At 45.3% G+C, this 27102-nt stretch overlaps 2 protein-coding genes across 9 annotated transcripts in view; one reads left to right on the plus strand and one right to left on the minus strand.

Annotated features, from left to right (window-relative positions):
* Positions 1–323: 323 nt before the first annotated feature.
* On the plus strand, positions 324–10080 carry COL8A1 (collagen type VIII alpha 1 chain). Its single transcript, XM_040583210.1, is given in 3 exon segments — positions 324–950; positions 2828–3282; positions 3284–10080. Coding segments are annotated over 3 exon segments (2220 nt in total). The 5' UTR covers positions 324–637; the 3' UTR covers positions 4736–10080.
* The window catches only part of ST3GAL6 (ST3 beta-galactoside alpha-2,3-sialyltransferase 6), a 48483-nt gene continuing 28967 nt past the window's right edge, over positions 7587–27102 (minus strand). For all 8 annotated transcript variants that reach the window (XM_040583215.1, XM_040583214.1, XM_040583212.1 and 5 more), the window contains 6 exons: positions 27004–27067; positions 20465–20560; positions 18512–18698; positions 17314–17451; positions 13713–13865; positions 7587–12036 (listed from right to left, as the gene is read on the minus strand). In XM_040583215.1, coding sequence (XP_040439149.1) covers positions 11956–12036; positions 13713–13865; positions 17314–17451; positions 18512–18698; positions 20465–20560; positions 27004–27067 — 719 coding nt within the window. In that variant the 3' untranslated portion in view covers positions 7587–11955. The remainder of the gene's footprint in view (positions 12037–13712; positions 13866–17313; positions 17452–18511; positions 18699–20464; positions 20561–27003; positions 27068–27102) is intronic.

Genomic DNA, 27102 nt, shown 5'->3' on the forward strand with positions numbered 1-27102 from the left:
TAATGCTGGAGGCAGTGATGGCCCTGACACTCTCTAGGTGGCCCAGTTCTTCTAGGTGAGCGGATCAGAGCCCAGCTTAGGAGCAGAGTTGGCAAAGAGCTGCTACAGAAATGGAGAGTCCCTCGACTCTGCAGCCATGGGGCACAATCCTCAGCACAGATTTAAGGTGCAGAGGCTGAGCTTTCATTGCTATGGTGTTGATAATTTAGCTTCCTTGGGCAGAAAGCCTTTAAGAGCTCCCCACATGCTCCTGCCTGCTCTCTCCCCTGTGCTGGAGCTTGCAGCAGAGCTCTCCAAACCTTGTGTTGTGGCACTGACACAAGCAAGAAAGTGGCAAATTGCAGCTCCAGGATGGGAGGGAGCAGGTCCCTGTATGGAGAAACTGCAGAGGCCATTGCCCAGGGTGTGCGAAGTAGTGTAAAACTAAATGTGTATAAGGACATTTGCTATAATAGTACTATTTAAAGAGCTGCTAATAAACCAGATACAGCCCTGCTGCAGGATGTCCTCCAGGGCAACACACAAATGAGAACCAGTTTGCTGCAGAAAATGAGACCAGGTCTGCCCTGATGGGAAACACACAACGTGAAAATACATTTTCTACCAACTGTGGGGTTTGTTGTATTTTTTGCAGGTGATGGCTGTGCTGCTCTTCCCTGTGCAGCTGCTGGCAGTGGCTCTCACCATTTACCTAGAGCTGGTGAGGTCTGCTCAAGGTGGTGTCTACTATGGGATCAAGCAGTTGCCACCCCAGGTGCCCCAGTACCAACCCCTCGGACAACAAGTACCTCACATGCCCCTCGGCAAAGAAGGCATCCCAATGCAGCACATGGGCAAGGAGGTGCCCCACATGCAGTATGGGAAAGAGTACCCCCATCTGCCTCAGTACATGAAGGAGGTCCCGCAGATGCCTCTGCTTGGCAAGGACATGGCTCCCAAGAAAGAGAAAGGTAGGTTTGGCATGTCCCTCACCACCCCTACATGGACCCACCTGGTGCCCCACAGCACTGTTTGCCGGGGGGGGACTGGAGATGGGGAGCAGGCTGCTGCAGGCTGGGCATAACACCCATGTGCCCGAAGGACTGGCCAGGCTGGTACCTGGCCACAGGTGGACAAAATAGGCTCATGTGAGCTGTAGGGCAGCCCAGGGTCACCAGGGCAAGGCCACAGTCATCCCCTGGGCCGCAGCACGGCCTCTGTGCAGCCCTACCTGTGACGAGCCTCCAGCACCCGGGGCTGGCCCCAGGTTTGTTTGGGTGCTTGTTCCAGGCTAGGAGAAACCTCATAATCCCAACTGCATGCAGAAAACCCTCTGATGGAGTCTCAAATGGTGGCCCAGGTAGATGAGCCAGGGTCCTGCCCAGAGGTGCTCCCACTCTCACTGCAGTGACTGGACATGAAAAAAGAGCTGAGCCCCAAGATATGAATTTACAGGAATATCACCATTTTGTCCAGACCCTGAGAGTTAAAGGTTTGCAGATAAAAACATAGAATTGCTCTTCTGACTCTGCAATACTCTTTTTGTACATTATTTATGGGCATAATAGAGGCACTGAAGGTACGGGGCATTACTGCACAAGTCCGCACATACAAGCAGTTTCAGTATGCAGTCAAGAAAATATGGACAATATTAGGATATTCAAGAAAACAACAAAAAAATGTCCAAAAACCAAAGCGTAACCAGGAACACCCAGTGTCATAAAATACTTGTGGGGACAGTGAGTGTCTGTGCGACTTCAGGCAAGCTGGTTAACTGTTTGTCTTATTGAGGGTTCAGCATAACCACAGGCTCCACTGGCTTCAGAGGGAAATGGAAGATTTCAGGGCCTACATTTGGAGTGTCTGAACAAGCACAACTGCTTTTACTACAGCCAACCTGTCTAGCAAGCAAAGGTTTTCTACATGCGTAAAACAGATAGATGTGCAGAGAAGGAGGGTTCCTGCCTCCTAAAGAACAGTTAATTCTTTTGCCCTGAAACCATATCTCTCCCCCGTCTCCCAAACCTCTCACTTCTCTTTCCATTTTAGAGCTGTAGAGAAGCAGATTTGCCACTTAACACAAAGCACCTGCAACTTGAAAAGCAACCACCCCCGGGCACAACCACTCTCATGCGGCAACTCCCTCACCCTGACCTGCAATGCTAAGTGGTCACATACATGAAAATGTGGGTTTGGACAATAAAAACATTTTTGTGAAGTGTTTAGAAGAGCTCTAACTAGACATGGCTATGCCAAAAACCTGTGGGAGCTTAGCAACACTGGGTAAGGCTGTAGGTTTCCAGTAACGATGGGAACCAAAGCCTTGGTGAAAATGCCATCACATCTGTGTACAAACTTCTTATTGAGCCAATCATTAATTGATCTTGCTAGTGCAAGCCCCTCCAACAAAAGCACTTTTATACCAGAACTCCTCCTACAGCACAAAGCAGCTTCTGTTTCCTGCAAAAACTCTTAAAAGTAGATTACTCTACAGCAATATGGGACAAAAAGCAGATTTTGCTGGTTGATTGTATAGGTGGAAAACACTAGCAAAGTGCAAGTAGCTTTTGCATAGCAAAAAATAAGCAAATATGATGCAAAATAATTATTTTGTGGAAGTAGAAACATGCACACAAGTTTTGGGTACACAAAATCTTCTCCGTTCCAAACACCAGCCTGTAAGTCACAGCCACCTCTGCCTCCTGCCTGCCACATAACCGAGAGGCACCATAACAAGCACACTCTGGTCAGAACAACCTTTGTATTTCTCAAAGGATGTGGCTGCAATCACCTTTTGTCTCTCCCCCTCCTCTTTTTCTTTTTTCTTTTTCTCTTCTTCCCAACCCAGAAATGCCCATGCGTAGTCTGAGGGGCGAGCAAGGTCCCCCTGGTGAGCCTGGACCAAGAGGGCCGCCGGGGCCACCAGGATTACCGGGTCATGGTGTGCCCGGAGCCAAAGGAAAACCAGGCCCACAAGGATATCCAGGAATTGGGAAGCCAGGTTTGCCAGGGATGCCGGGGAAACCAGGGGTCATGGGCCCCCCGGGGCCAAGAGGGGAGATGGGGCCGAAGGGGGAGGTCGGGCCTATGGGGATACCCGGGCCACAAGGACCGCCGGGGCCTCACGGGCTGCCAGGCATAGGGAAAGCAGGTGCTCCGGGGCTGCAGGGACAGCCGGGGCCGAAGGGTGAGCCCGGGATGAAGGGGCCCCCGGGAGCCCCCGGCATCCCAGGGCCAAAAGGGGAGAAGGGCATCGGGATTCCGGGTCTGCCAGGACTGAAGGGCCCGCCTGGGCTACCCGGCCCCCCCCGGCCCCGTGGGACTGCCGGGGGTCGGCAAGCCGGGCATGGTCGGCTTCCCAGGCCCACAGGGACCCCTGGGCAAACCTGGGCCCCCGGGAGAGCTGGGACTGCAGGGGCCCCCGGGGGCCCCCGGGATCCAAGGCCCTCCTGGCCTGCCTGGCGTCGGCAAACCCGGCCAGGACGGCATCCCCGGCCAGCCAGGCTTCCCGGGCGGTAAAGGGGAGCAGGGCCTACCGGGCCTGCCGGGGCCCCCTGGCCTCCCTGGCGTGGGGAAGCCAGGCTTCCCTGGCCCCAAGGGTGAGCGTGGTGTGGGTGGCCTGCCTGGCCCCCTGGGGCCGAAGGGTGAGAAGGGGCACGCTGGGCCACCTGGCATGGGGGGTCCGCCAGGGGAGCCGGGTCAGCCGGGACTGCCGGGCGTCATGGGCCCCCCAGGGGCTGCTGGCTTCCCGGGACCCAAAGGAGAGGGTGGTGCCGTGGGGCCACCGGGACCTGTCGGCCCCAAGGGCGAACCCGGCCTGCAGGGCTTTCCGGGAAAGCCGGGCTTTCCTGGGGAAGTGGGGGCCCCCGGGCTGCGCGGGCTGCCAGGCCCCACTGGGCCCAAGGGGGAGGCCGGACACAAAGGCCTGCCGGGGATGCCAGGCGTCCCAGGGCTGGTGGGGCCGAAGGGTGAGCCGGGGCTCCCTGGCGCCCAGGGGCTTCAGGGCCCCTCAGGCATCCCAGGCATCGCAGGACCCAGCGGTCCCATCGGCCCCCCAGGACTGCCAGGGGCAAAGGGGGAGCCCGGCCTGCCTGGACCCCCTGGCTTCCCCGGTGTGGGCAAGCCTGGTGCCGTGGGGCTGCAGGGACCCCCAGGGAAGCCCGGGGCACTGGGTCCCCCTGGCCAGCCGGGGCTCCAGGGGCCACCCGGCCCCCCTGGGCCCCCAGGTCCCCCAGTCATCATCCCACCCACTCCGCCGGCCGTGGGACAGTACATGCCTGAGGTGGGGCCAGGGATCGATGGCGTCAAGCCCCCCTACGGCTACATGGGCAAGAAGGGCAAGGCTGGCGGTGCCATCTATGAGATGCCTGCGTTCACAGCAGAGCTCCTCACCCCCTTCCCCCGGGTTGGGGTGCCCGTGAAGTTTGACAAGCTCCTCTACAACGGCCGGCAGAACTACAACCCCCAGACAGGGATCTTCACTTGCGAAATCCCCGGTGTCTACTACTTTGCCTACCACGTCCACTGTAAAGGGGCCAGCGTCTGGGTGGCATTGTTCAAGAACAACGAGCCGCTGATGTACACCTACGATGAGTACAAGAAGGGCTTTCTGGACCAGGCTTCAGGCAGCGCCGTTGTCCAGCTGATGCATGGAGACAAGGTTTATGTTCAAATGCCATCTGAGCAGGCTGCAGGACTCTATGCCGGGCAGTACGTTCATTCATCTTTTTCAGGATACTTATTGTATCCCATGTAAAACAAAAACCAGACACACACACACACACAATCAAAACCTTTCTTCTCTGCTTCAAACTTTTATACCATGAAAGATGCATTTTATGACAGTTTTGGACCATCTTGTACAAAAAAAAAATAAATGACAAAGTTTAACATTATGCACAGCTAGTTATAAAAAAAAAAAAAAAAACCAGTGAGGTGAACATATCTAAAGATGTGTATCCGGTTCGTAAACAGTCGTTTTGCACCCAAGGGGTACATATTAGCTGTACATTATATATTTCTGTGATGCCATGCTTACTTCATTTCCTTCACAATAATTCAATACTAAGGTTCAAATCAGTGTACATCACTCGTTCCTGCTGCATATTTGACTGTTGCATTGATCATAGTTATGAGATGAAATCCAGTGACTTAAACCAGAGTAGGTCAGTCTCAAATTACATGGAAAAACTTGAGTGGCTTTGTATTTGTTTGGGTGGGTTTTTCTTTGGTTTTTTTGACTGACAAGCAAAGGTTCTCTTAGCTGGAGATCTTTATTTCCCTCCCCCCCTTTAAAAATATTCCTGCAGGTGTGCGTTCTTCCTGTACAACTTATTTATGATAGAAAAGGAGCACTGATTGTATAACTATTCCCTGCCAGGCTTCTCCAGCAGTCACTGGACCCAGAAGGTGGCTGCTGACTCCAGCAGGCACAGGGTTCACCTCCAAATGCCACAGCACTCTGAAAAGTCTCCATCTGCATTTGTGAGGTTGAAGTAGAGGTAGATCAGAGACAAAAATGATGGGCTCCGCTTTTCCTTTGTGCCACGTGATTGAGATGTTTTGGCCAACACATGGCATTACAGCAAGGTGGTATAAATCTGCTTGGATTTCTGTGTTCGTGCTAAGAACCTGCATCTGTTTGGCTTGTCAGAAGAGGCATCTATTCTGCCACTCAGCAAAAGTTAAATCAGTTTACTCTTCAATGACTAGGCAAAGCAGAAGTAGCTCTATTTGCTAATTAACTGATTTGTTGTTCGAGATCAACCAGCAAGACTGATCATGCAGATTTATCCGAGAATGTCATTTTATATAAATGCCAATTTCCAATCCTTATTTATGTGTTACCAATTCTCAAGGAGAACCTGCAGGCCTCAATCTTTCCTCTACATGAGGAAAGCAACTTCTCTGCAAGAGTTGTCTGTTCATCAATGGTGCTAATCTCAGCTCAAACGTATTCATTCGCAAAGGGCACTGTACTTTGCTGTGGTTCCCTGTGCGGTGCTGCACATCACACACTGTTATGCTAGTTGAAAGAGTTCAATACTCACCACTTCTTCAATGTCTTTAGCTAACGCTACTGCTTTTTGATTCAAAAATGAACTAGATTTTTCACGCAGAACTAAGATTGGATTTAACTGGCATTACCATTATTTAAATGCAGAGTTTAATGCAGTCTAACATTGACTAAGGACTCCAGTGATATAATGTGGTGCTTTATCTCAGAAATGTTATGGAACGGTGGCAGGGACAGACAGACAGTTTACCAGGCAGTGGTGACTTCAGTATGTTCCAGAATGTATGAAATGTCAAAAGCAAATAATTTTGTATTTAAAATTTTTGTACTGATTTGAAAAAAATATCTTATTAAATATCCTAAAAAACAACAAAACCTGTCTTCATTCAGCAGAACTGCAGGAAGGAACATTCAACCCACTGAATTCATGTATCGGACCACGAGGACTCACAGAAACCAGACAGCCTGATGTGAAAAGGGAAAAGCAAAAATAAAAGAAGAAGAAAGGAAAGGGGGGTCAGGAGAGAGATCCCCTTTTCTTTAGATCCCCTCTACTGGCAAAACCTGCCCTAAGCCACTGGCGTGCACATGCTGCCCCAGCGTCACATTTAGTGGGAGTGTGGCTGGGGAGGATGCGCAGAACAAGGGTCTCCTGCAGCAGTGGGCGCCTGCTCAGCACAAGCCAACGCAGGACTGCAGCTTGACAAGGCAGAGGGGCAGCGCGTGGGAAGCCAAGAAATCAGACATCACAGAGGCGCGCTGCAAAGGGGTTGCGCTCGCCTACAAAGTCAGAGCTGGCTGCCCAGGCTGCGAGATGCACACCACCTCCCTGGCTGTCTCTGTGATCTGAAAACAGCCTTTCTCATTCCTCCCCCTTTTTTCACCCGCAGCAAAAACCTAGTGTGAAAGCTGCACGTAATTGTCACTGATCTACATCACTATTCAACTGTGGCTCCATAGTGGGGTGTAAATTATAACTCACAGTGTGGATCCCCCCCATCTCACCTCACAGGCATTTCCTCCAAGCTGCCAAACTCCTACACAGTCAACACTAGAATAAATGCATTGCATACCTACTTGCATCAGGTAATCTCTCTCGAGATCTCTTAAGACTCCCTGAAGCCGCTGACTAAGCAGCTCCCCACTTCCCAGCTTCTCATTTTTACTGCACAAAGAGAACACCAAAACATGAGCAAAGTCTCACAATTGACATCCCTCACTTCCTATGTAAAGTCTTCTGTCATACACCATCTTCTTCATCAAATATCTTTTATTTTAGCATTCCCCTGAAAGTCCCCAATAAGACAAGCATGAAAAATTAACCATGAAAAACCTGATCTTGACCCACCAAAACTATGTCCCAGCTTTGCTTTGACTCAGCCTAGAGTAAACTCCACCTGCAGTACAGCTCAGCCTAATTATTTTCAGTTTGCTCTGTTAAGCACCAAAGTTTATTCTGAAATTCAATACTGAATCTGACAACACTGAGTGTACTTTACACACCATTAACTATGGGGCGGGGTGGGGCTGGGCATGCTCCCCCCCCCACCCCAGCACTGACACTGCAAAAAATAAGCCTGAGGACACAGTCTTTAACACAATTTATTCACAGGAATATAATCTCTTTTCATTTGTAGCATTCAAAATTTCACTTGAAACAACTGTAAGAATGTTTTCAAAATACAGCTGGCACTTTAAAGGCATATAAAACTTAAGACTAGTGGCAAATAAGATACGTATTTACCAATCCCAAAACCAGATGTTAACTTCCTACATCCTTAAAAATCAGACTCCACTTAAAAGTTAAGGTATTTATACTACCTCCCAGGGCATTGTTAAAACGGAAAATGTGACATAGGAAACAAGAGGTACCAGACACTAATTATTACTGTTTCTATACCACCACCAATACAGTCACTGAAAGTATCATTTAGTAGTATCTCTTAAGCACTCTCAGATTCCTATTCAGTGCAACAGTCTGTGACCTTCTGAGTCGTATGTTAGTGCTTCCCTTAGTTATTATAGCAGAGGGAAAAGTAATTTCCCCAACCAAAAAACAAACAAGAAAACCCCATCAGAAGTCAGAGCCAAACAGAGCTTTCAGCTGATGCATGTCATCCTGCCTGTTCTGTGCATACTGTGGTACCTTAGAGCCGGGTCTTTCTGGTGGTGCAGCATTTTGAAAGGGGCAGCAGATAAAAATGCAGGAGCACCTTTGCTGTAAGATGCTGCTGTCTTGAAATTCACCAGGCTGCTGGAGAACAGGACAGGGGAAGAAGGGATAAGATCACCTGACTTTGCAATTGATACAGGAAAAATATTGACTGGAGACACTGGTTACCTATATAGTTACACCATTACCAGACATGGAAATAAAGCTGGCAGCACCCTGGGATTCAAAATCGGCAGCTTCACTACTGCTGTGATTAAAAAAATTGGGTAGCTTTTAAAGGGAAGTTTAAGTGTAGATTTCACTTTCAGGAATGGCAGAAAATCTTAATAGCAGCTCACTCTCAGAAAAGAGATCTAAGTATCTGGACTTTGCATTATTGCTTTTTTCAGAAAGTCCCAAGGCAAGTCTTTGGTATTGCAAAACACCTGTGAAAATGTGTGCCCAGACAGAATGGACACCAATCTGTGGGCTGATCACTGAAAATCATACTACCTGCAGGTATTCTTGGCTGCATGAAGTTAGTGTAAAAGCAATACCGGTCCTTAAAGCAGAGAACTGGAAATGACTGTGTGAAGCAAGTGATGAAGCAGAATCCTACTAAAACATTGAGGGGGGTGGGGGAGGGAATGAATCACTTGGGTCGCTGCTTATTATTGAAGAGAAAAGCGATGGACCTGCAAGCCATGCTTTCAAGAAAAAAAACCAAAAAAACCAAAACAAGTAGTGCCCAAGGTTCAGCCCTTGGCTCGGTCCCAAGTGAACAGGTCAGCTCTAAATGTTACTCAGTCACCCTGGGACAGTAACCTTGGCATATACGGACTTAACATCCCTGCAGAAGCACATAGGTGGTGGGAAAATGCCCCTGAGAATACCACTTAATTTCAGAAACAAGTCAGCCATCAGGGAAGCTTATTAAGAAGAAATAAAAACGTGCAGCCAATAGGTATAAATGCTTGTAGATAGCATATTAAATGCACTAAGAATACCAAACATGTTATATAGATTAAAAAAATATCTTGGGGATCTTAGAGAGACTAAAAAAGCTGATGTGGTAGGAAAAAAAAAGAAAAAAAGAAAACAAAGGAGTCCATTTTAAGTAAAAGGACTTCAGGGGGCATAATTTATTTCCTGTGAAACCCTTTTTCCAATTATTTTGTTTAGATTCTAACCGTAGCAGAATAAACCGACTCCCCCCTCCCCCCAGTAAAAGCAGAAAACCTCCTAGGAAAATTAGAAAGAATCAGTTTAGGTTAGTGGGAAGAGTATATCTGGAGAGGAAATAAAGCAGAGAAAATAACTACATCCTCTAAAGCAGAGCTCCCTATTGACCTCCTGCCACCAAGGACAGGGGTGGAGAAGCAGAGGGAAGCAGCCTGCACCATTCACAAGAACCAGGCACTGTGAGGACAGGGCAAATTCAACGGATTTCCTGGAAAAAAAGTCCTCATGGCCAGCACATTGTGACATGTTACAGGGATGCAGCCGGACCTGTAGTGGCAGCCCATGGCAGAGCCGGGGGGCTGGGGCTGGGAGCTACCACAGAGTTCCGAGGGGGAAGCAGCAGCCCTCCACTTCTGCCTGGCTCTGCTCTCAACAGAGTCTGAGATCTACCAAGCACTTAGACACAAAGAAAGCTCGGCTGACACGGCGACCTGTGCGGAAAGCCTTATCTCAGCTTTTTTTTCACGTGGAATTACTATTGTCAGTAGTTTAAATCACTGCAGGTCTGGGGCTGCAGAATCACGAACAAACCTTTTTAATCAACAGAAACAATGAGAAATATATGCTGGTAGAAACAAAGACAGTAGTGTCGCTGTTTACTGACGCAAAACCCCACCTGTCCAAATTCAGATTTTTAAGCAAAGGCCTCAGAAATGTACATGGTTAAAAAAAACAAACAAACAAACAAAAACACAGAAAAAGATAAAAAAGGAAGCACAAATAACTGAGTCAGAGCCCTTTCTGCCACCTGGTGAAGAAATTGTGGTTTCCTCCATTTCCACCACCAGAGCCACCTGCTCTGGTGCCCCAGGACTCCCCTTCCCCCCCAGTCGTCGCCCCAGCACCCGCCAGCCACCCCGTGCACCACTGGACAAGGGGCCACCCCCTGAGCATCACCTGTGGCAGCCAGGCCCAAGGGACACGCGTCCAGCTGGCAGGACACCGTGGCACAGCCTGTCTCTTGCTAGAGACACATTGGGGTCCTTCCCCACCCCCTGCCATAGATTTTTATGACATCCGGAATTATTCCAGGTATGTCCAATCTGCTTGGAACAGACCAAGGCTCAGGAGTTACTAGGTGAAGACCCAAGCTTCCTCCCCTTCAGCTGTGGCTCCCCCTCCAAACCACACTGCCCTCACTAACTCCCAAATGGCAGAGCCAAGGAGCTAAAGACAGGGATGAGAACTGCGGGAAGGTGGTTTTTTTTAAATACCTATTGCACTCCACAAGAGAAACAGGAAAGAAAAAAAGATGACTCTCTGGTCACTTCAATGCTTATTCCTCTACGTTGCTGCAGCAAAGAAACTGTCTTCAGTACTCTTGTAATCCTCAGCTTCTGAAAACACAAATACCACACTCTTGACCTGCTAGAGGTTTGTATTCATATTGTAATTGTTTGCACTGCTTCTAAAGGTATTAAAACTCTCCATGAATTTTTTTTAAAAAGCAGCAAAGGTTTTTCTACCAACTTGAAATTATTATTTTTTTTTTTAGGGGACTTATCTGTACTTTGTTTAGGTGTGATTAAGATGACCGCAAGATCTTCAAGCAAATCTGCCACAAGAAAGAAAAACATATATACGCACACCCTATGAGAGAATTGGAACAGTGTATTAGTAGCTGTTCTTTGACAGTTGTCAAGGGTGTTCCCAGGCAGATTTATTCAACAGGCTCGTCTAAGACAAACTGATACAGGAAACACAGACGTCCCATTAAATGTTTCAATTAAAATCCAGAGTAAGTTCCCTCACGTTTCTGTTGTGGTTTGGGGGAAGCAGCTGACAGGCAGATAGTTAGGACAACTCTTCAGTCTTCATACTCCCTCTTTTCTAAATCACGTCACCAACTGTAAAATTTACTGGGCACACAGCACAAGGAGCATGATTTTCCATAAACTGGGTACAACATAAGCATTGTCAGCATCAGCATCTCCACAAGTCAGACCAAAGGGTCTTCACCTTTGGCAAAGGCAGACAGCAGTTCCAAGTCAATGGCCAGTGCAGAAGCTGCGGCTTCTTTGCCGAAGATGGATGTCCCCTCCTCAGCAGCAGGGCAGGCCAAAACCTGTACACTCTCTGTGTTCCCCCCTCTCCCAAGCACACGGTAACAATTTATAGGCATCGTTTTAAAGTCATTTTCATACTATAGGACAGACATTCGAGACTCAATACCCATCTACTAATTAAACCCTGGTTGCCTCAGTCTCTTGACAGTGTAACTCTTTTGGAGGACAACATCAGAAACAAAAGTATTCCAGACAAGTAATCATTTGGAAAGAGTTCTTGCTGATAAATAAGTGATGTGCATCACATTTTTATATATTCCCAATACTTTCAGCTGAACGCTCCATGGTTTTCCCATTATTAAATAGCTTCACAGAAAATGTTAACTTATTTGCAGTAGTCACCCTCAGGCTTAGAAGAAGCTTCTGCCTTGGTGAGGTTTCTGTGCTCCTTTTAAAGAGTAAACAGTTATGCTGCACTTAAAATATAAAAACATCATATAAAAATAAAATTTTTCAACTCTTGAAAATAGTGATTGTTCTTCTTATTTTCCATTCAGCTTTCACGTCAAATTGACCACAAAGTTCTTGTCTATAAGCTTCTTCAGAAATTTCTGCTCAGCATTGATGTTGTGGTATTCATTCTAAAGAGATGTGAGGGAACAATAAAAAAAAATAATTCAAATTACACTTGATTGTTCTTACCTTTTAATTACCTGTAATACTTGGAAGTGCTAAGAGAAGGAAAGCTCTGGGGAAAAGACTTCTTAGCAAATACTGTAGCACAATCTCCCAAGGAAACAGGTGAGTGACTTGCTCAAAACTAGATTAGACTTTCCATTAGGACACAAACCAAAAGGGATAATCCTTCAGTGGCAAGAATGGGTGAGAAGTGGTCTCACAGAAGTCGTTCCATAACCACTTCCCCCAACTCCTCCCAGTGCTTAGTGGTAACAGCTGCGTAACTACACTTACAGCACAAGCCATCAGAAAATGACTAATTCTCAAAGCTCAGTGCCAGCTCTTGAAAAGCAGATGTCAGGTATTTGTTGATCAGATGCATTTTGACAATCAGTTTCAACAAGCCAAAACCAACCCATCTTCTGTACTGTATCCAGATCCTGGATACACAAGAGACCACTGAGGTTAGTGGTGGACAGCACAAGGGAAGTTTACTGACAATCTTAGACACTGAATCCAGTCAATTAAAATTAATATAATACATATGTATAATCTGTTATGCAGCATTTGAAGTGTAATGTTTGCAACTTCATGCCAGTAAAGAATTGATGATAAGGTTTTTGTTTAGTTGATTTTTAAAATTCCAAGATTTTAGGAAACTTACAGATGTCTATTCAACTAGTGATCAACCTTATCCAAGCTTGGTATAAATTGCAAAAAAGCACAGGCAGACAGGAGCCCCAAAATGAAGGTGAGTTCAGTGCCAGAGGGAAATTTTCTCAGAGCCAGCAGGCACCTAGGAGCCCTCAGAGAGACATGAGGCGCTCCTATGGGATTGGTCCTGTCCTTCCCCTTCAGCAAAGGGAGGGGAGAGAAAATGCCCCCACACACACTGGGCACGCACACGGAAGAGAAAACTGTTCACACTGAGGTAAAGGTCTGAGATTGAGTTGCTCCGAGTACAGAGCTGAAGACAAGAGCTGAGGCATGTAAGAAAACGGAGATGTGGCTGTAGCAAAGCAGGAGGGAGCAGAAGGCATCCCTGATCCCAGCCTCCTGCTCTCCCTCTCCTGGCGAGTGGCAGATTTGCCCCTCCTGGAAGCAGTTCCTTCTCTTCCTAACCCCCTCCAAGAGCTGCTTTCCTTTTCTGCTTTCAATTTCTGAAATTCAGTTCTTCTCCTAACTGCAAGTTTGTAGGTCTTAACTCCTTCCATTTCCTTTTGCTGTTCGTTCTCTAAGTTTGGCAGCTATGACAAACTGCGCAAGTAGGTGCCAAGGAAAAAAAGAAGAATGCAAACAAGAACAAAGCTATTAGTGTTCTGACAGTGCTAGCAAATACACCGCTATGAAAAAGAGCTGCGCAGCCTAAGGCTAATGCCAGCAAAGCAAAACAGAACATACAGATGGGTGTATCTCACAGAGACGTTGCAGAATATGGCGCAGCATAAGGAATGTCATTGTCCACATTTTTAAGAAACATAAAGCAGAGATGAAGAGATTCAAGCAGTGTTAACCCATGAGCACCTGATCCGGGAGAAGACAGGAGGCTTTAGTGACCTGCAGCACACAACTATCTATATTGACTTGTCTTCCCCAGTTACCAGCCATATTTCTCTCAGCAGAAACAAGCGTTTCTCACCTGCATCATCTGAGACATCGTGTCATTGCCATAGTAGTGCAAAGAACTGTTTCTGTCAGTGAAGTCGTACTTGAAGCCTGCCAGGTGAACTTCATGGCATATGTGAAATGCTAGTGTAATGGCAATTAGCCCCGTTGTTGGATGCTTGGGTTTCTAAAACAAAACACAAAAGAACATACATACAGAAAAAACTGGCAGCTTGACGAGAACAGCAAACCCAATAGTGAAAACAGCAGAAATCAGGCAGCTTGGCTCTTCTACAGATGTTTGGTTTTGTAGTTTGATCCCCTCGTGTCTCATAAGGAGCAAGGTAATGCCCGCAGGTTTTCTGTGACTGGGGTGTCTGCCTCGTTGGCCTTGCCTGGGATTCTCTTGTTTCTAGTGAGAGCGGAGCCCACACCGTAGCCCTTCCCTCTGCATAGGCATCAGGAAGGTCTCCTCATTACTGTGCTTAGCAACCTACTTTCATGAAACTGGTCAGGCTTCAATACATCGGGGGCCATTTCACCCCATCAGATTTGACTGAACTATCGGATGTGTTCAGAAATGTCTCGTCTGGATCTCCATCATCAAACAGAACAACATGACATGCCTCAAATCTTTGTAACATCAAACTAAAAAAGAACGAATGCTACATAAATTTGGTTGCATTTGAACTTTTTTCAATGCAGGGAAGTTCCTGCTTATTTCCATTAGAAGAAAAGAAACTAGATGAAATTGCTTATTCCTCCCTACAGTGAGATAGCTCAGAGGTAAATGCAATGTAAAATACCAAGAGCAGGTCATAAACAGGTTTTAACTGGGAAAAATCAAGAGCACCTAAGTGAAAATAAGCATTTCTTACAAGAGCACAGAACAACTCACTGCAACCACCTACCCTGTCTTGTGACAAAGTAGGTGACTGTTAGCACCAGCAGTGGCTACAATGATCGGGGAAGCACATGAAGCACAGTTTGCAGAGAGAAGTGAATTTCATAAGACCAACAGATGAAGCTGTGGGGAAAAGAGCGTCCCCAAAAATGAACAAAACCTTCCGGCATTAATGCCCTTCTTAGCTAAAACAAGAATTTTCTCAGAGACCAAGTGAACTACACACTTTTAGTAGCTCTGATCAAACTTCAAACTGAGCACAAAATCACATGCCTTCTTGAGCTCTTACCCAAGGATCAGGTTCATTTGCCTCTGGAAATGAAGCAGGCAAAGCAGTACTGGACAGCTCTCTACACACCGAGGGCAGATGCACTCGGTGATACAGAAAAATACTTCTTTGTATCATATGATAAAGGAACAAATCCCCAGCAAATAGTTACCAATGTCAGGTCTGTAAGACTAATAAAAGTCACAGAACTGAACTATCACCTTTTACGTAGAATTTTTTTGAACCTTTATACAACTCTGAGTACTCTAGAAATAACACCGGCTTACAATGCACACTACTGCCCAGGGCTCTTGCCAGTTAGCAAAATAACTTTCTGCCCTGGGAACCCAATACCATCAACTTAGTGATGACTCTGTTGCAAATCATGGCAGGAATGCTACAGGTCAGGATTAGTGCTATTTTGAAATATCAGGGATGTCACAGGTTGCAACTAGCTCTGTTTACCTTTGGCTATCAAAGTTCACCTTAAAAGAATATACTCAAAAAAAGCAACGCTATTTTAAAAATATATTATCACGCTAGCACCCAACAACATCCAGATATCCTCTGGCCTATAATGAAAACTTGCTCAGCCATTCGCATTTAACGGGAACAGGCACAGACACGGAAGACTCGGCAGCACCTTCTGCCCTGGGCGCTGCTGGGGCAGGGGCAGCTCCCCCCGGCTCTGCCCGCCACCACCGCGCTGCCGACAGAGCCGCAGGGAGGCTCGCTGGGGAACGCGGAACTGGCCGAGACGGCAGAGAAAGCAGCCACGGTCTTCAGTGTCTCCTGCAGGCAGAGGGGGCTGGAGCACAGGGCAGCGGAGGCAGCCCCAGCCCCACCGGGGACAAGCTACGGGGCAGAGGGCTGAGGGGCAGGGGGCTCCCCGAGCGGGTCCTGCCAGCGGGAACCCCCGGGGCACAGCCTGCAGCTTAGCCGAGCTGTACCGGGCACGGCCTGCACTGCCGCCCAGACGGGGGACAGCATGCCCGAGCCTGACCGCGGCTGCCACCAGGGACGATGGGCTGCAAAACCCCTGGGGCAGAGCAAGTGGGACTGGGAGGTGGTGGCAGGGGACTCCCAGCACAAACACATTCTGCCCCCAGCTCCGGGCAGGGGTGCCCAGCACACGGCAGAGGAGCGGTGGGCACACAGGCTGCCCAGAGCCACGGGGGGCCTGTGCCTTTGCACCAGTTCCAGGGCACTGTGCCCATCTCTGGCTCATTATTGATGGTGCTGGTCTTACTTTTACTCCCACTGAGGGGGGAGCACAAGGCAAGACAGGAGGTATTTCTGGAGCCATGGAGACCACAGATGTTCTGTGGCCCTTCAGGAGACAGCCTAACTGCTATGCTACTTTCTTCCCACCCTTTCACTCTTGGCTGAAGGGCTGGAATGCCACAGAGCCCTGGCAAGCACACAGACAAACTGAGGATTCCAGTTTGGGAGTTAGCACAGGAGTAAAAAGCCACCTATAGGCTCAAAAAGAAAGGGGTAAAAACAAAAACAAAAACAGACACAAAACCTCTCAAATGCACAAAACCCGTAACTCCCTCAAATATTCGAAAGATTAAGCCAGAAAAAAAGTTGTGGCAGATACTCCACAGTGACTGTCAAACACTTCCACACGTGTCAGTTGTGGCTGATCCCCACAAAGCAGTTCTGCGCAACTATGTGACCCCAGGGAACCATACTGGTGCTAAACAGCACCTGGTGAGCCCTGACTGCACAAGGGAGGTCTCCAGCCTGAAGCCTTACCTTTCATCAGAAACATTCTTCAGTCATAAAGTGACAGTTAGAATGTATTTTTATGTCCAAGTTGTCGGTTAACTCACTATGATGCTTGGCATCAAACCAGTAAGCACAAGAATGCTGCTAGACATATGTCATTAGTGCAGGGCTGGAACATCCTGTATCCTTCCCAGTCCCTACCGCCCCCAGCACAGTGAAACTGCAGCAGCATTAGCATTATAGGTTGTTGGTGGTTTTTGTTTGGTGTGGGGGTATTTTTTGTTTCAGGGTTTGTTGTTGGGTTTTTCTTGGGGGGCAGGGGGTGTATGTCTTTTGGTTTGTTGATTTGTGTTGCATTTTTTAGTTGTCTTTTTTTAAGAAAAACTGTAACACATGCTATATTTAATAACTCAAGACTCCTTAATATTTCTAGAGGCTCTTTGGATCTGCCATGTTCCAATTTCACAACGTTACATCTGTCCGCATAAAGTCTCATTTAATACTAATTATAGAATCTATAAAAATAAAAAGAGACTTTGGCCATACAAGGCTACACATACTCTTTCCAGATTCCATTTTCCCATCTCTTTTGAGCACCATCTAAATGCAAACTGCTGTAATGTGAACCTAAAAGATGTCCTAACACAGTCCACTATAATAAAGAGATAATTACCTCTAAGTACACATTTGGTTGTACAAAACTAAAAGGCACAGAAGAAAAAAGCCTACCTCCTTCTTGGGAAACCTTATTGGGAAATGAAGCCATTCATAAGCCGCTTTTCTGGTGATGCTGGGATCAAGGATCCTGATTTGACCAGACCTGTAAATCATGTTCAGAGCTGGTTTCTTCCAAAAGCCTTTAGCACTCTGTAACAGGCAAGTAAACACACATTTTTAATGGCAATAAACAGTTGATTTTGGTTTTGTAGCAACTCTCAGAGTAAAAAAATCTAAGGACAGGAGATTGAGGAAGATGTTCAGCCAAAATGTGTGCCAAATTGTGCTCCTGCAATAGGATAACCCACTGCAGTAGCAGAAGTTGGGGCTGGCTGGCTGGGAAACAGCTTTGCAGAAAGATCCCCGAGGGACACCCCACACAGCAGCAGCCTGCCCCAGAGGCAAGCACGCACTCGCTGTGCCCTTGGCCACCAGAGCACAGGGAACAGGTAGACAGAAATAATTACTGACTGTTTTGTATTGTGTCTTTCTGCAATCTCACAAATACTGTTTCAGGCTCCCCCCTGTGCAAGAGAGTATCAAATCAGGGCAAGTTCAGCTGAAGGCCACTACAACAGACAAGGGGCCAGAGCACACAGCCAGCAAGAAGGGTCTGAGGAGACTGGCTTTGTTCAGCCTGTCTTCAGGTGTCTAGGAGGGGTTTACAAAAAGAGACAGCACCAGCCTCTGAGAAAGACACACAGTGAAAGGATGAGAAGTTCTTTCCTGTGAGGGTGGTGCAGCACTACAACAAAGGCTGCAGAAATATCCTTGGAAATACTCAAAATTTGCCTGGGTGACACCCTGACAACCTGGTATGGCTTTGAATTTGGCCCTGCTTTCTTTCAACAAGGTTTTGGACTAAAGATCTCCAAGGCAGAGGTCCATTGCAACATTATTCCATAATTCCAGTAAAAATACGGGATGAAATAATCCGGGAAACAGCCGGAGCATGCACATCAGAATATGGAACCGTGCTATGAAGAGGATAAAAAGGTATTTCCAGGAGGAAAACCGCTTTGGGGTGAGGAACTGATGAAACGTGTGTGAGAGAGGACAGAAGCATTTACAGGAAAGGGACACCAAGCAGACTAACTAGGAGATCCAGTGCTCCCCACAGCTAGGAGAGCTAAGGTTAAAAGCAGAACAGGTATTTCACATGAGAGGTATGTGGAAAGCTGAGCCAAAGCGCGTGAATCATTGAACTCACTATTTTCTGACCACCTAGTATCTCCCAAAGCCATTTCAAGTCACGTGGTTTGAAGACAATAAGAACAACAGTTGTATTAGGGTCATAGTGGATTGGATCAGAGAAGATGGATTCCGGGTAAGAAAGGCGAAAAGTTGTCCTCCGCCCAACATCCTCTTCGTACCCTATAACAGGGCCATTATTCATTCTGCAGGGGACAGAGACACAGAGATGGCAGTGACCACCGCACCCATGCCTGTCCTGCACGGTGCCTAGCACACACGTTAGTCTGCGGGACAGGGGCGTTTAATGCCCCAGCACTTACTTATCACATTACATAGCAGATGAGCAATTATCAGGTGCACTCACCCTCTTAACTCAGAGGGATCAAGCACATATGGGAACTTGGTCAAGGTTTGGCTCAAACACAGAAACTGGAGAAGACCAAGATTACCTGGCTTGGAAAATTACCCATCGCTCCATTCATGCTGCTAGATTATCCAAGCCATACAGGAGGCAATAAAAATTTTTTAATACTCTTCACTGTCTACAGCATACATGAATAGGGATCATGACTGTGTACCTGATTCTGACACATTGCTGTGTTTGCTTTTTGTTTGTTTGTGCGGGGTGGTGGTTCAGTCATGCTGCCCCCCCCCCCCCACCCCCTTTTTTTTTTTTTTAAACTATTGCTTGCACAGCTGACACTGCTTTGGTATGCAAGATTAATAACCAGTGAGCAGGTGAGTCAGGTCTGTCTGTTCTGAGGTGTTAAGAGGGGCTGTGTTTAAGTCTCTATTTTGGAGTTTTTGCTTGGTAGGTGTGCTGCATATTCTTCAGAGAATTCAGGCAGTCTCTGTATCTCCATTCCTGCCAATGTGACTGACTGCTTAGCATAGGAGTCATGCTGCTTTTGATGCAGGGAGTATTTCCAAGTTTCATCAGAAGTTGTCATTAAGTACAGAATGCAAACACCACCTCTTTGTTCATTCACAGTAAACAAATGTATACTGTATTTCTGAAACAGTTTTGAATTTAGAGCCATCTTTAAATTCTGTGACATCAGTCTACATGCAGATTTCCGTTTAAAGAAGAGTAGATAGACTGAAACATTATTACTAAAATGAGCATTAGGATTGATGACAAAGTAACAAAAATGAGATTTTGTTCAATGCCATGTTGAAGCAGACAAACGGCAGCTCAAAGGTTTTAGTGAAAGAGGGTTCAGTCACAGTATCTGACTGGGTACCTAACAGGCAGAAGGGCTGTTTAATCATTTACCATCTCAGTTCCTGCAAAGAAGAAACTAATTTATCATCTTCTTAATGTGCAGAAAATTCTGATTAGTCAAATAGTCCATTTTCAGTTTGTTTGGCATTTGAGCTTCCCCCCTCCCTTTGCCCCTTCCTCCCTGAGCACTTCCTCAGTTTCCTCTAGTCCAGATATGTCTCTTCTTCAGATCCCAGCACCCTCTGCTAGGTCAAGGCATCTCAAACTTCCAATATGAACTAAGATGCTTGAGAAAGAGGCAGGCATCACCACCAGCCTCCAGCAGACACATACCTTAAGATGGACTTCCCAGCATAAGCTTTATCTTCAATCCACCCCAAGCAACCCACGTGCCAGCACAGAGGTGGTGTGGAAGGTAAAGACAGGCCTGCCTGGGACGCTGGCTCACAGCAAGGGCAGTCCAGGGCTCCAGCCTGCCACACGCTTGGACCCACCCCGATAGCAGCATCTCGTACGTGTGTACCTGTACATGAGGCGGGCTGACACCCAGTGATCATTCCTCCCCTGTATCAACCCGTCTGTGTAATAACAACACACTGATCCATTTTTCCTAAAATTTTTTAAATGAAGGCTGCGACAGAATAAGTAAAACATTTTCATTTGTATAATAACTGAACTCCAAAGCTATTGGCTGACAGCAAAAGTTTAATTCTTTCCATGTATACAAAATGAGATAGCATTTACCTTATTATCACGTCATAAGAGTCAATTTTCTCTCCTAACGTCTTATTTCGAAGCACTCCTCCATTACCGACCACAACACACCGTCGACAGGCAATACTGTGGAACAAACAGAACTTGTAATATGCACAACTTCCCCTACTTTATACTGTTATTAATGATATATTTGCATTTAGCTGGCTTATTTACTAACTGCGGTGCTGTATCTTTTACACTGCTTGGCCCTTACACAGCAGTCTCAATCCTGTATCACACACTAAGGCTGCTTTCAAAAAAAACGGAGCTGCATTATTTCAGGGACTGCTAAAGTCAGGAAATGGCTTCTCTCTCATGTAAAACTGTTTTCATACAGGTCCTCTTTCTGGTGGTTTGCTGTTGAAGATCATCTAACCAGCTGGTGATGTGGGTGCCATTAGAGAAATTATCTTCTACAAAGCTTCAATCTTATCCCAGTCTGGGGGTACGCAACGAGGATAGAGTACATCTGGAAAAACTAACTCAAATTAAGGGGCTTCTGCAATATCACACAACTCCACAGCTCTAAAGATCTGAAACATAAGCTAAAGCAGCAAGATCTAGTTTCACAATTTACCTCAGAGGCCTCCGAATTATACCTGTGAAAAACCTTAGCCCAATGACACATGATGGTTCTTCAAATGAATATAATCATGTTGATTTTTCTCCCACTTAGAAAGTGCTGTCTAAACATGTTTAAACACGTGAAGTGCATGCTGTTATGACATACAGAAGGACATGCCTGATTAAAAGTTGCATTCTCATATGATTAGATTCATATTAGAAAGCATTAAGTATATAAACGTGAGCTACAAATTAATCTTATACTACATCCAATCAAAATAGTAATTCCTTTGAATTTAGAATATATTTAGAGTTAAAAAGCACTCAAAGAAGATATTATGCAAATGCTAAACTTATGAAATTCTAATGGTAAGATTTTCCAAGTTATCCCAGATTTTCTAAGTTTATCATTTGCTCTCTACTACTTTATTTGAAGGCTAGTAAAATGTGTGCTTTGCTTAAAAAGAAAAAAAAAAAAAGACAGGCACAGACAGGCTTTTTACTCAAGAAATTTTGGGAAGGTTTACATCCAATGTATAAGATTGCAAATTCCCCCTTACAGAAACAAGCACATCATTTTTAATTGTAAAAATGCTTCTTTATTTAGAGCAAAGCCTTGTTGCCACAGGAATGTTGGCAAAATAAAAATGCTAGTATTTTCGTCATACGCAAACAGGCTCACAGATTACTGAGGATAAGACACCTCCCAGTGTGCACTCCCACAGAGTTCTTCAAATAAGAAAAAGGCTCGATGTCATTTCTTAATGTAGGAGACCCCAGGACTGCGTCCCAAAGAATACTACAATCTGTGTTAAATGCCCAGTGTAGCAGTTTATGCAGACTAATCAATATCTCGCTCCTCACATAGTCCAACCTGTTTTTTCAGCCAAGAGTTATTATTCAACATCAACGAAAACAGCCTGTTCTAGCCACGACTGACCAACACCTCAATGTACAAAGGAGTTCCCTGTATTTCCTACAGAACTGTCAATGCAGCTATGCTGTACTGCGTGGGGGATAGGGGCTTCAACACAACTCTGAAAACCTGCTTACAGAAAAGGTGAAGTGAGAATAAATGGCAATGTAAAAAGCACTGCATTTCAAATGAGATGCTGGGATGGCACCTTCTCACCAGCTGCTCTAGGGGCACATCTACAGAGGGAGCACCCTTCAAAAATGTTTATATATGTGTGTATATATATATCTGTATAAGAATAGTGCTGCTAAACGCAGCAACTCTGGGAGGGGTGACATAGAAAGAGCTAGCACACCTTTCTCTAGCGTTTCCTGAGCAGCTTAGTAGAAGCCAAGCATTCATAAAAAGATTTCCAGCTAATGCCACAGAACCACATGACTCAACACCTCAGAGATCAGAAGAGTGAAAACCTGTTACATCTTCCTGCCCTCAGTATGCCCATTCCCTCTACGCCCATAAAACCCTTCCCTCTCTACTCCAGGACTGCTTCAGTCTATTCATTTTCAAATTAATTTTTCAACCTCTTTTAAGATATCCTGAGACAGCAGAGTGATGAACATATGTGCCTCTTGCAAAATCTGCAGTGGGAGGAAGGGAGCAGAAGTTACCCTTTTCCTGAATTACAGTTCATTACTCGCAAACTGTATCACTGAGCTCAGAGCAAGATCCTGCACTACAGAGAAGCAACAGCAAGGAGAAACAGGGAGGAAAAAGGCAAACTGAACAAAACCATGATCAGTAAATGATGAAGGTGGAATCAGGGGGGCGGGGCGGGGGCGGGAGGGGAGTGCAGAATTAGTACTTGGTTGTATCACATTTTCCTCTGAGTCACTGAAAGCTTCAGTCACCTCAGATCTCTGAATTCTCCATCACGGACACAGCTAGGTAACTGAGGTACAAACCTCATCACCACAATACAAATCTTAGGCTGCTACCCATACTCCAACTCCTGGTGGTACCTCCTAGCTAGAGCATCCATCCCTGATGTTTGCTGGACACCCTGGTTTGGCAGCGACTGATGCACCATGCACAAACACTCATTACTTGGTATGAATCTCCAAAAATGATGTTAAATCCATTACAAGTGATTTGTATTCTTCTGACCAAAATGTTACTTTGAGGAGGCACTGCATGTTCTGTCCCCTGTAGATGAACTTCAACTGATTCCTTACTACATACCTTCCAGTTTTTTGCAGAAGCTGATTTCAGAAGTTTCTTCACTATGTCAAACCCTAACTACTGAAGTAATGCCTTCCACTCTGATATAAAACTGAAGAGCTCTTTGGTTTCTCCTCTCTGCACTCTGCAGTTGTGATGTTGCAGGACACACTCCAGGCAGGGGCAGCAAAATAAAACATTACTTTAGAGAAGGGCAGCTGAGGTTCATGCAGTTACAGAAGCTAGGTAGCTGCTCTCCACATCACATCTGAACTCCTCCTTCCCTCTTACAGACAGAAGCAGACCAGATCTCGGTTCATGGCTGAGTTGAGCAATACTACTTGGATGGAAAAAATGAGTGAAATTTGAAGTTTAAGCTTTCAAACTCCAGTGCCCTTAATGAAAACCAAAGTTGGCAGCTGACTTCAAATAACTACTAAAACATCTAACATTGGTATGTGAGCTTTTTAAATGGATAAAGTCCACAAGCAGATCAAATACTCATGATGAACTGTACATTAATACAGTCATAAATACAGTCAAACAAACTGGATCAGCTTTTAATCTCTGTCAATCTCAGGAAGTTGAAGTGGGCCAACTCAAACAGGAAGTCTGGCACAAGTGTGCCATTTCTGAACCGCCACCTCCCTTCACCCGTGCTCCCTCCCCCCATTCAAGTGTGTCCCATTATAATCACAGGTCTACGTACACAGTAGCACAGATTCCGCCAACAGGGATAAGTGAGGAGGAAAACTGTTTATGCTAGAGTAAAAACCAGAACATAATATCATAGGAAACAGACACATGAAATGGAGATAAAGAATATGTAGCAAGGCTGGGCTGTATTCAATGTTATTTAAACAAGCTGACCTGACCTGTACTTACCATAGATTGCAGAAATCAACACACTGGTTTTCAGCAGACTGTTACTTCCAGGTATTTTACCAACCCCACTTGTTAGAAGTTTCCTTTTTCTTAATGTTTTCATATTAAAACCCTAAACACTCACACTTTCTCCAAGTCAATAAATTGGCAAGAAGAGAAATAAATTCAGATGTCCTTAACCAACATAAGGTGTGCTGTAAGTGAAACATAACAGACTGAAAAGTCTGGAGGTCTGGCTTACAAGCACCAGCTTCAATACCAATGAAAGTGAAAAATATTAAGACCTCAGCTGCAATAACTGCTATAGCAATGGTTTGAGTGACTAAGGGATTGCATTTAGGTATTAGAGATCTGCTTAAGAGTATAAATCAATCCTGATGCAAACTGCATAGTAACTGATCTCCAGTATCTAAATGCAAACCCTTTAGTCACTCAAACCATTGCCCTATTCACATGGTGTACAAGAGCCTCTTAATCTCAAAGGCAGGGATTAGTTTACATATTTTGTTTATATTGTTAATGCTGAAAGAAACATTTTCTTAGTCTGTAAAAGAGAAAAAAACTTGTTAAATGAAAATGCAGCCTTTAAAGGTCAAAAGGCTTGCATCCTCCACATTCCACTGAAATACTGTTTCTCTGGAAGTGTTGAAAGAAGATCTCAACCTCAACTCCTTTAACACACCCCCGCATAGTCCGTTGAGGAATGCAAATTATTTCCTTTGAGGTTATTTGGTAAAAGGAAGATGCAGAGGTCACATTTTGTTGACTCAGGATTGTGTAAATTCATTGATGAGAATCTACTGCTGTTGAGCTTAAGAGTCCTGAGAGTGCCCAACAAGTAACCATGAGGATACCAATAGAGCAGGTGTTCAGAGGTTACTCTGGATAGCCTCAGCATGGAAAAACCTTCTCCTTTGGGCTGTTTCACTGAAGTTAGTGACACTGTTCACTTCCAGTTTTGGAGAATGTAGACCTTTAGACAGTGAGAACCCCATCTAATTGTGGGAAATGGCTCTGTTCAGAAAAAAATCCTTTGTGGCTCACTATGTACACTTTTACCTAAGCTGTACACAAATACAGCTTATATGAGCATATTTGTTAGGATATTTGATAGAGCAGGTTCCCCCACTCTGCCCCAGGAAAAGTTTATAGGGAAATTCAGTTTGCCTTCTGCCAAGAAGGCCAAATTAGGCAGCAGCATTACAGAGCTGCCTAATAATTCTGTATTACTGGAGAATGTTGTTAGGATTGTTTCCCAAAGTGTTTCACATGTAAAACCCACTGTCTCTCAGTTAAATGCATATCTAAAAGCTCTCTTCCTTCCTACAGTGATTGACACCCTAACAGTGCTATACACAAAATCTGATGGATCCAGAAAGAATACTGTATGAAGTCATTGTACATTTGATTTGTTTATACTACTGCCTATTAAACAGTAATGGTTCTCATTTTGCTTCAGTACTACTGAAGTATATTATTTTTGAAAATGAGACGTACTTCCCAGAACCACTGCACATATCTGTATCTCAGAGAGACTACATTCAAAGTATAAATATACCAATTATCTTACCTTTGATCTAGAACGACTGACATTGCCATTTAAAAGCTACTACGCTGTACTGCAAGCATCTCTACTTTATAGCCAAAATTATTGTAGTGCTGAACTTGTGACTTTCGTGTTTGACATTCTCCTTCAAACTCCAGACAAAAGACTAGCCTTTGTCAGCCAATTCTGCATAAATTTCCCCAATTATCACACTCCTGATAGCAAAGAGTGGTTTTGCTTTTTTTTCCCCTCTCTCTTCTTAAGAGAAAACCCGAACATCCTAGAAATAGATACTAAACACTGGGAAAGGAAGTACAGTAGGGAAAAGAAAACTGGGTACTGAGAGATAATCCTTCAGCTTGAACACAAATTATTTTGTTCATATTCCACCCAAGGATAAAACATGATCCTGGCATTTGGCTTGAAGCCAGTCTTCTGTTTGATTAAAAAGTGAAACCAAGGAATGGAAGTAATGCTGAGGTTGGCTTTAAACTTATTAAGAAGTCCACATACTAAACATGATATAGCAGGTTGTCAGCCCGTTTTCTGGACTGCAAGTCTAAGAAGTCACTTGCATTGTTTAGTAAACACAGGATTTCAGTATACTTGCCAACCCAGGTATGCTACCTCCAAAAAAACCCTCCCAAAACCAAAGAAAAGAACCAAACCAAAACAAACCCAACAACAACCACACGCACATGCGCACAGAAAGACCCTCCAAAACCAAACCAAAAAAAATCTCAGAAGTGGCTTTAACCACTGGATTAAGCAGGGGAACCTAATGCATGGGAAGAGTTGTCTAATGCATGTGCCGCACCCTAGTTACTCACACAATGCCAGGAACAGCCTTTCCTGGCTGCCTGCGTCTCCCCCATTCCCAGGAAAAGGAAGCTGAGCATACACACAAACCAGGGTGTGCAGCAGGCCCATGGATGCGGTGGCACACGGATATACCTAAGATTTCTTCTGTGTAGAAACAGTCATTGGTTTGCATCTGCTTACTGCATACATTTTCTAGCTTACACTAATGACTTCGAAAGAGTCATTTTTACATTTACATCATATTCAGTTTTTAAGGGGTGGCTTAACTTTCCTCAAGTATAGAAAGATACTGCAGTCCCATCTCCCTGTATTCAGCTAGTGAACTCCTAATGCACTTGCAAAAAGAAATCTGTAGGTTTAAGCTCCCTCACAGAGAAATTATTCTTGAACGCTGGTGCTACATACATTTAAAACCAAACTTACTTAAATCTCGGAATCAGCTACATATTGCTTGGACACTGACAGATCTGCATCTTGGCTAACTTGACCAATTTCAGGATAATGCCACTGAAATTCCTTTTCAGATAGGTATCAAAAATGCAATGAACAGAAACATTAGCAAACAAACCATCTCACCTGTCATCTTCATTGGAAAGTCCACAGTTCTGTAGTCTTGAAAGGGCTAAACGAAAAAATTGCTCTAGAAAGAAAAAGTGAAGAAAGATTAATGAAAAC

This window comes from Falco naumanni, chromosome 2, assembly GCF_017639655.2.
Source record: "Falco naumanni isolate bFalNau1 chromosome 2, bFalNau1.pat, whole genome shotgun sequence".
In the NCBI taxonomy this organism is placed as follows: Eukaryota; Metazoa; Chordata; class Aves; order Falconiformes; family Falconidae; genus Falco; species Falco naumanni.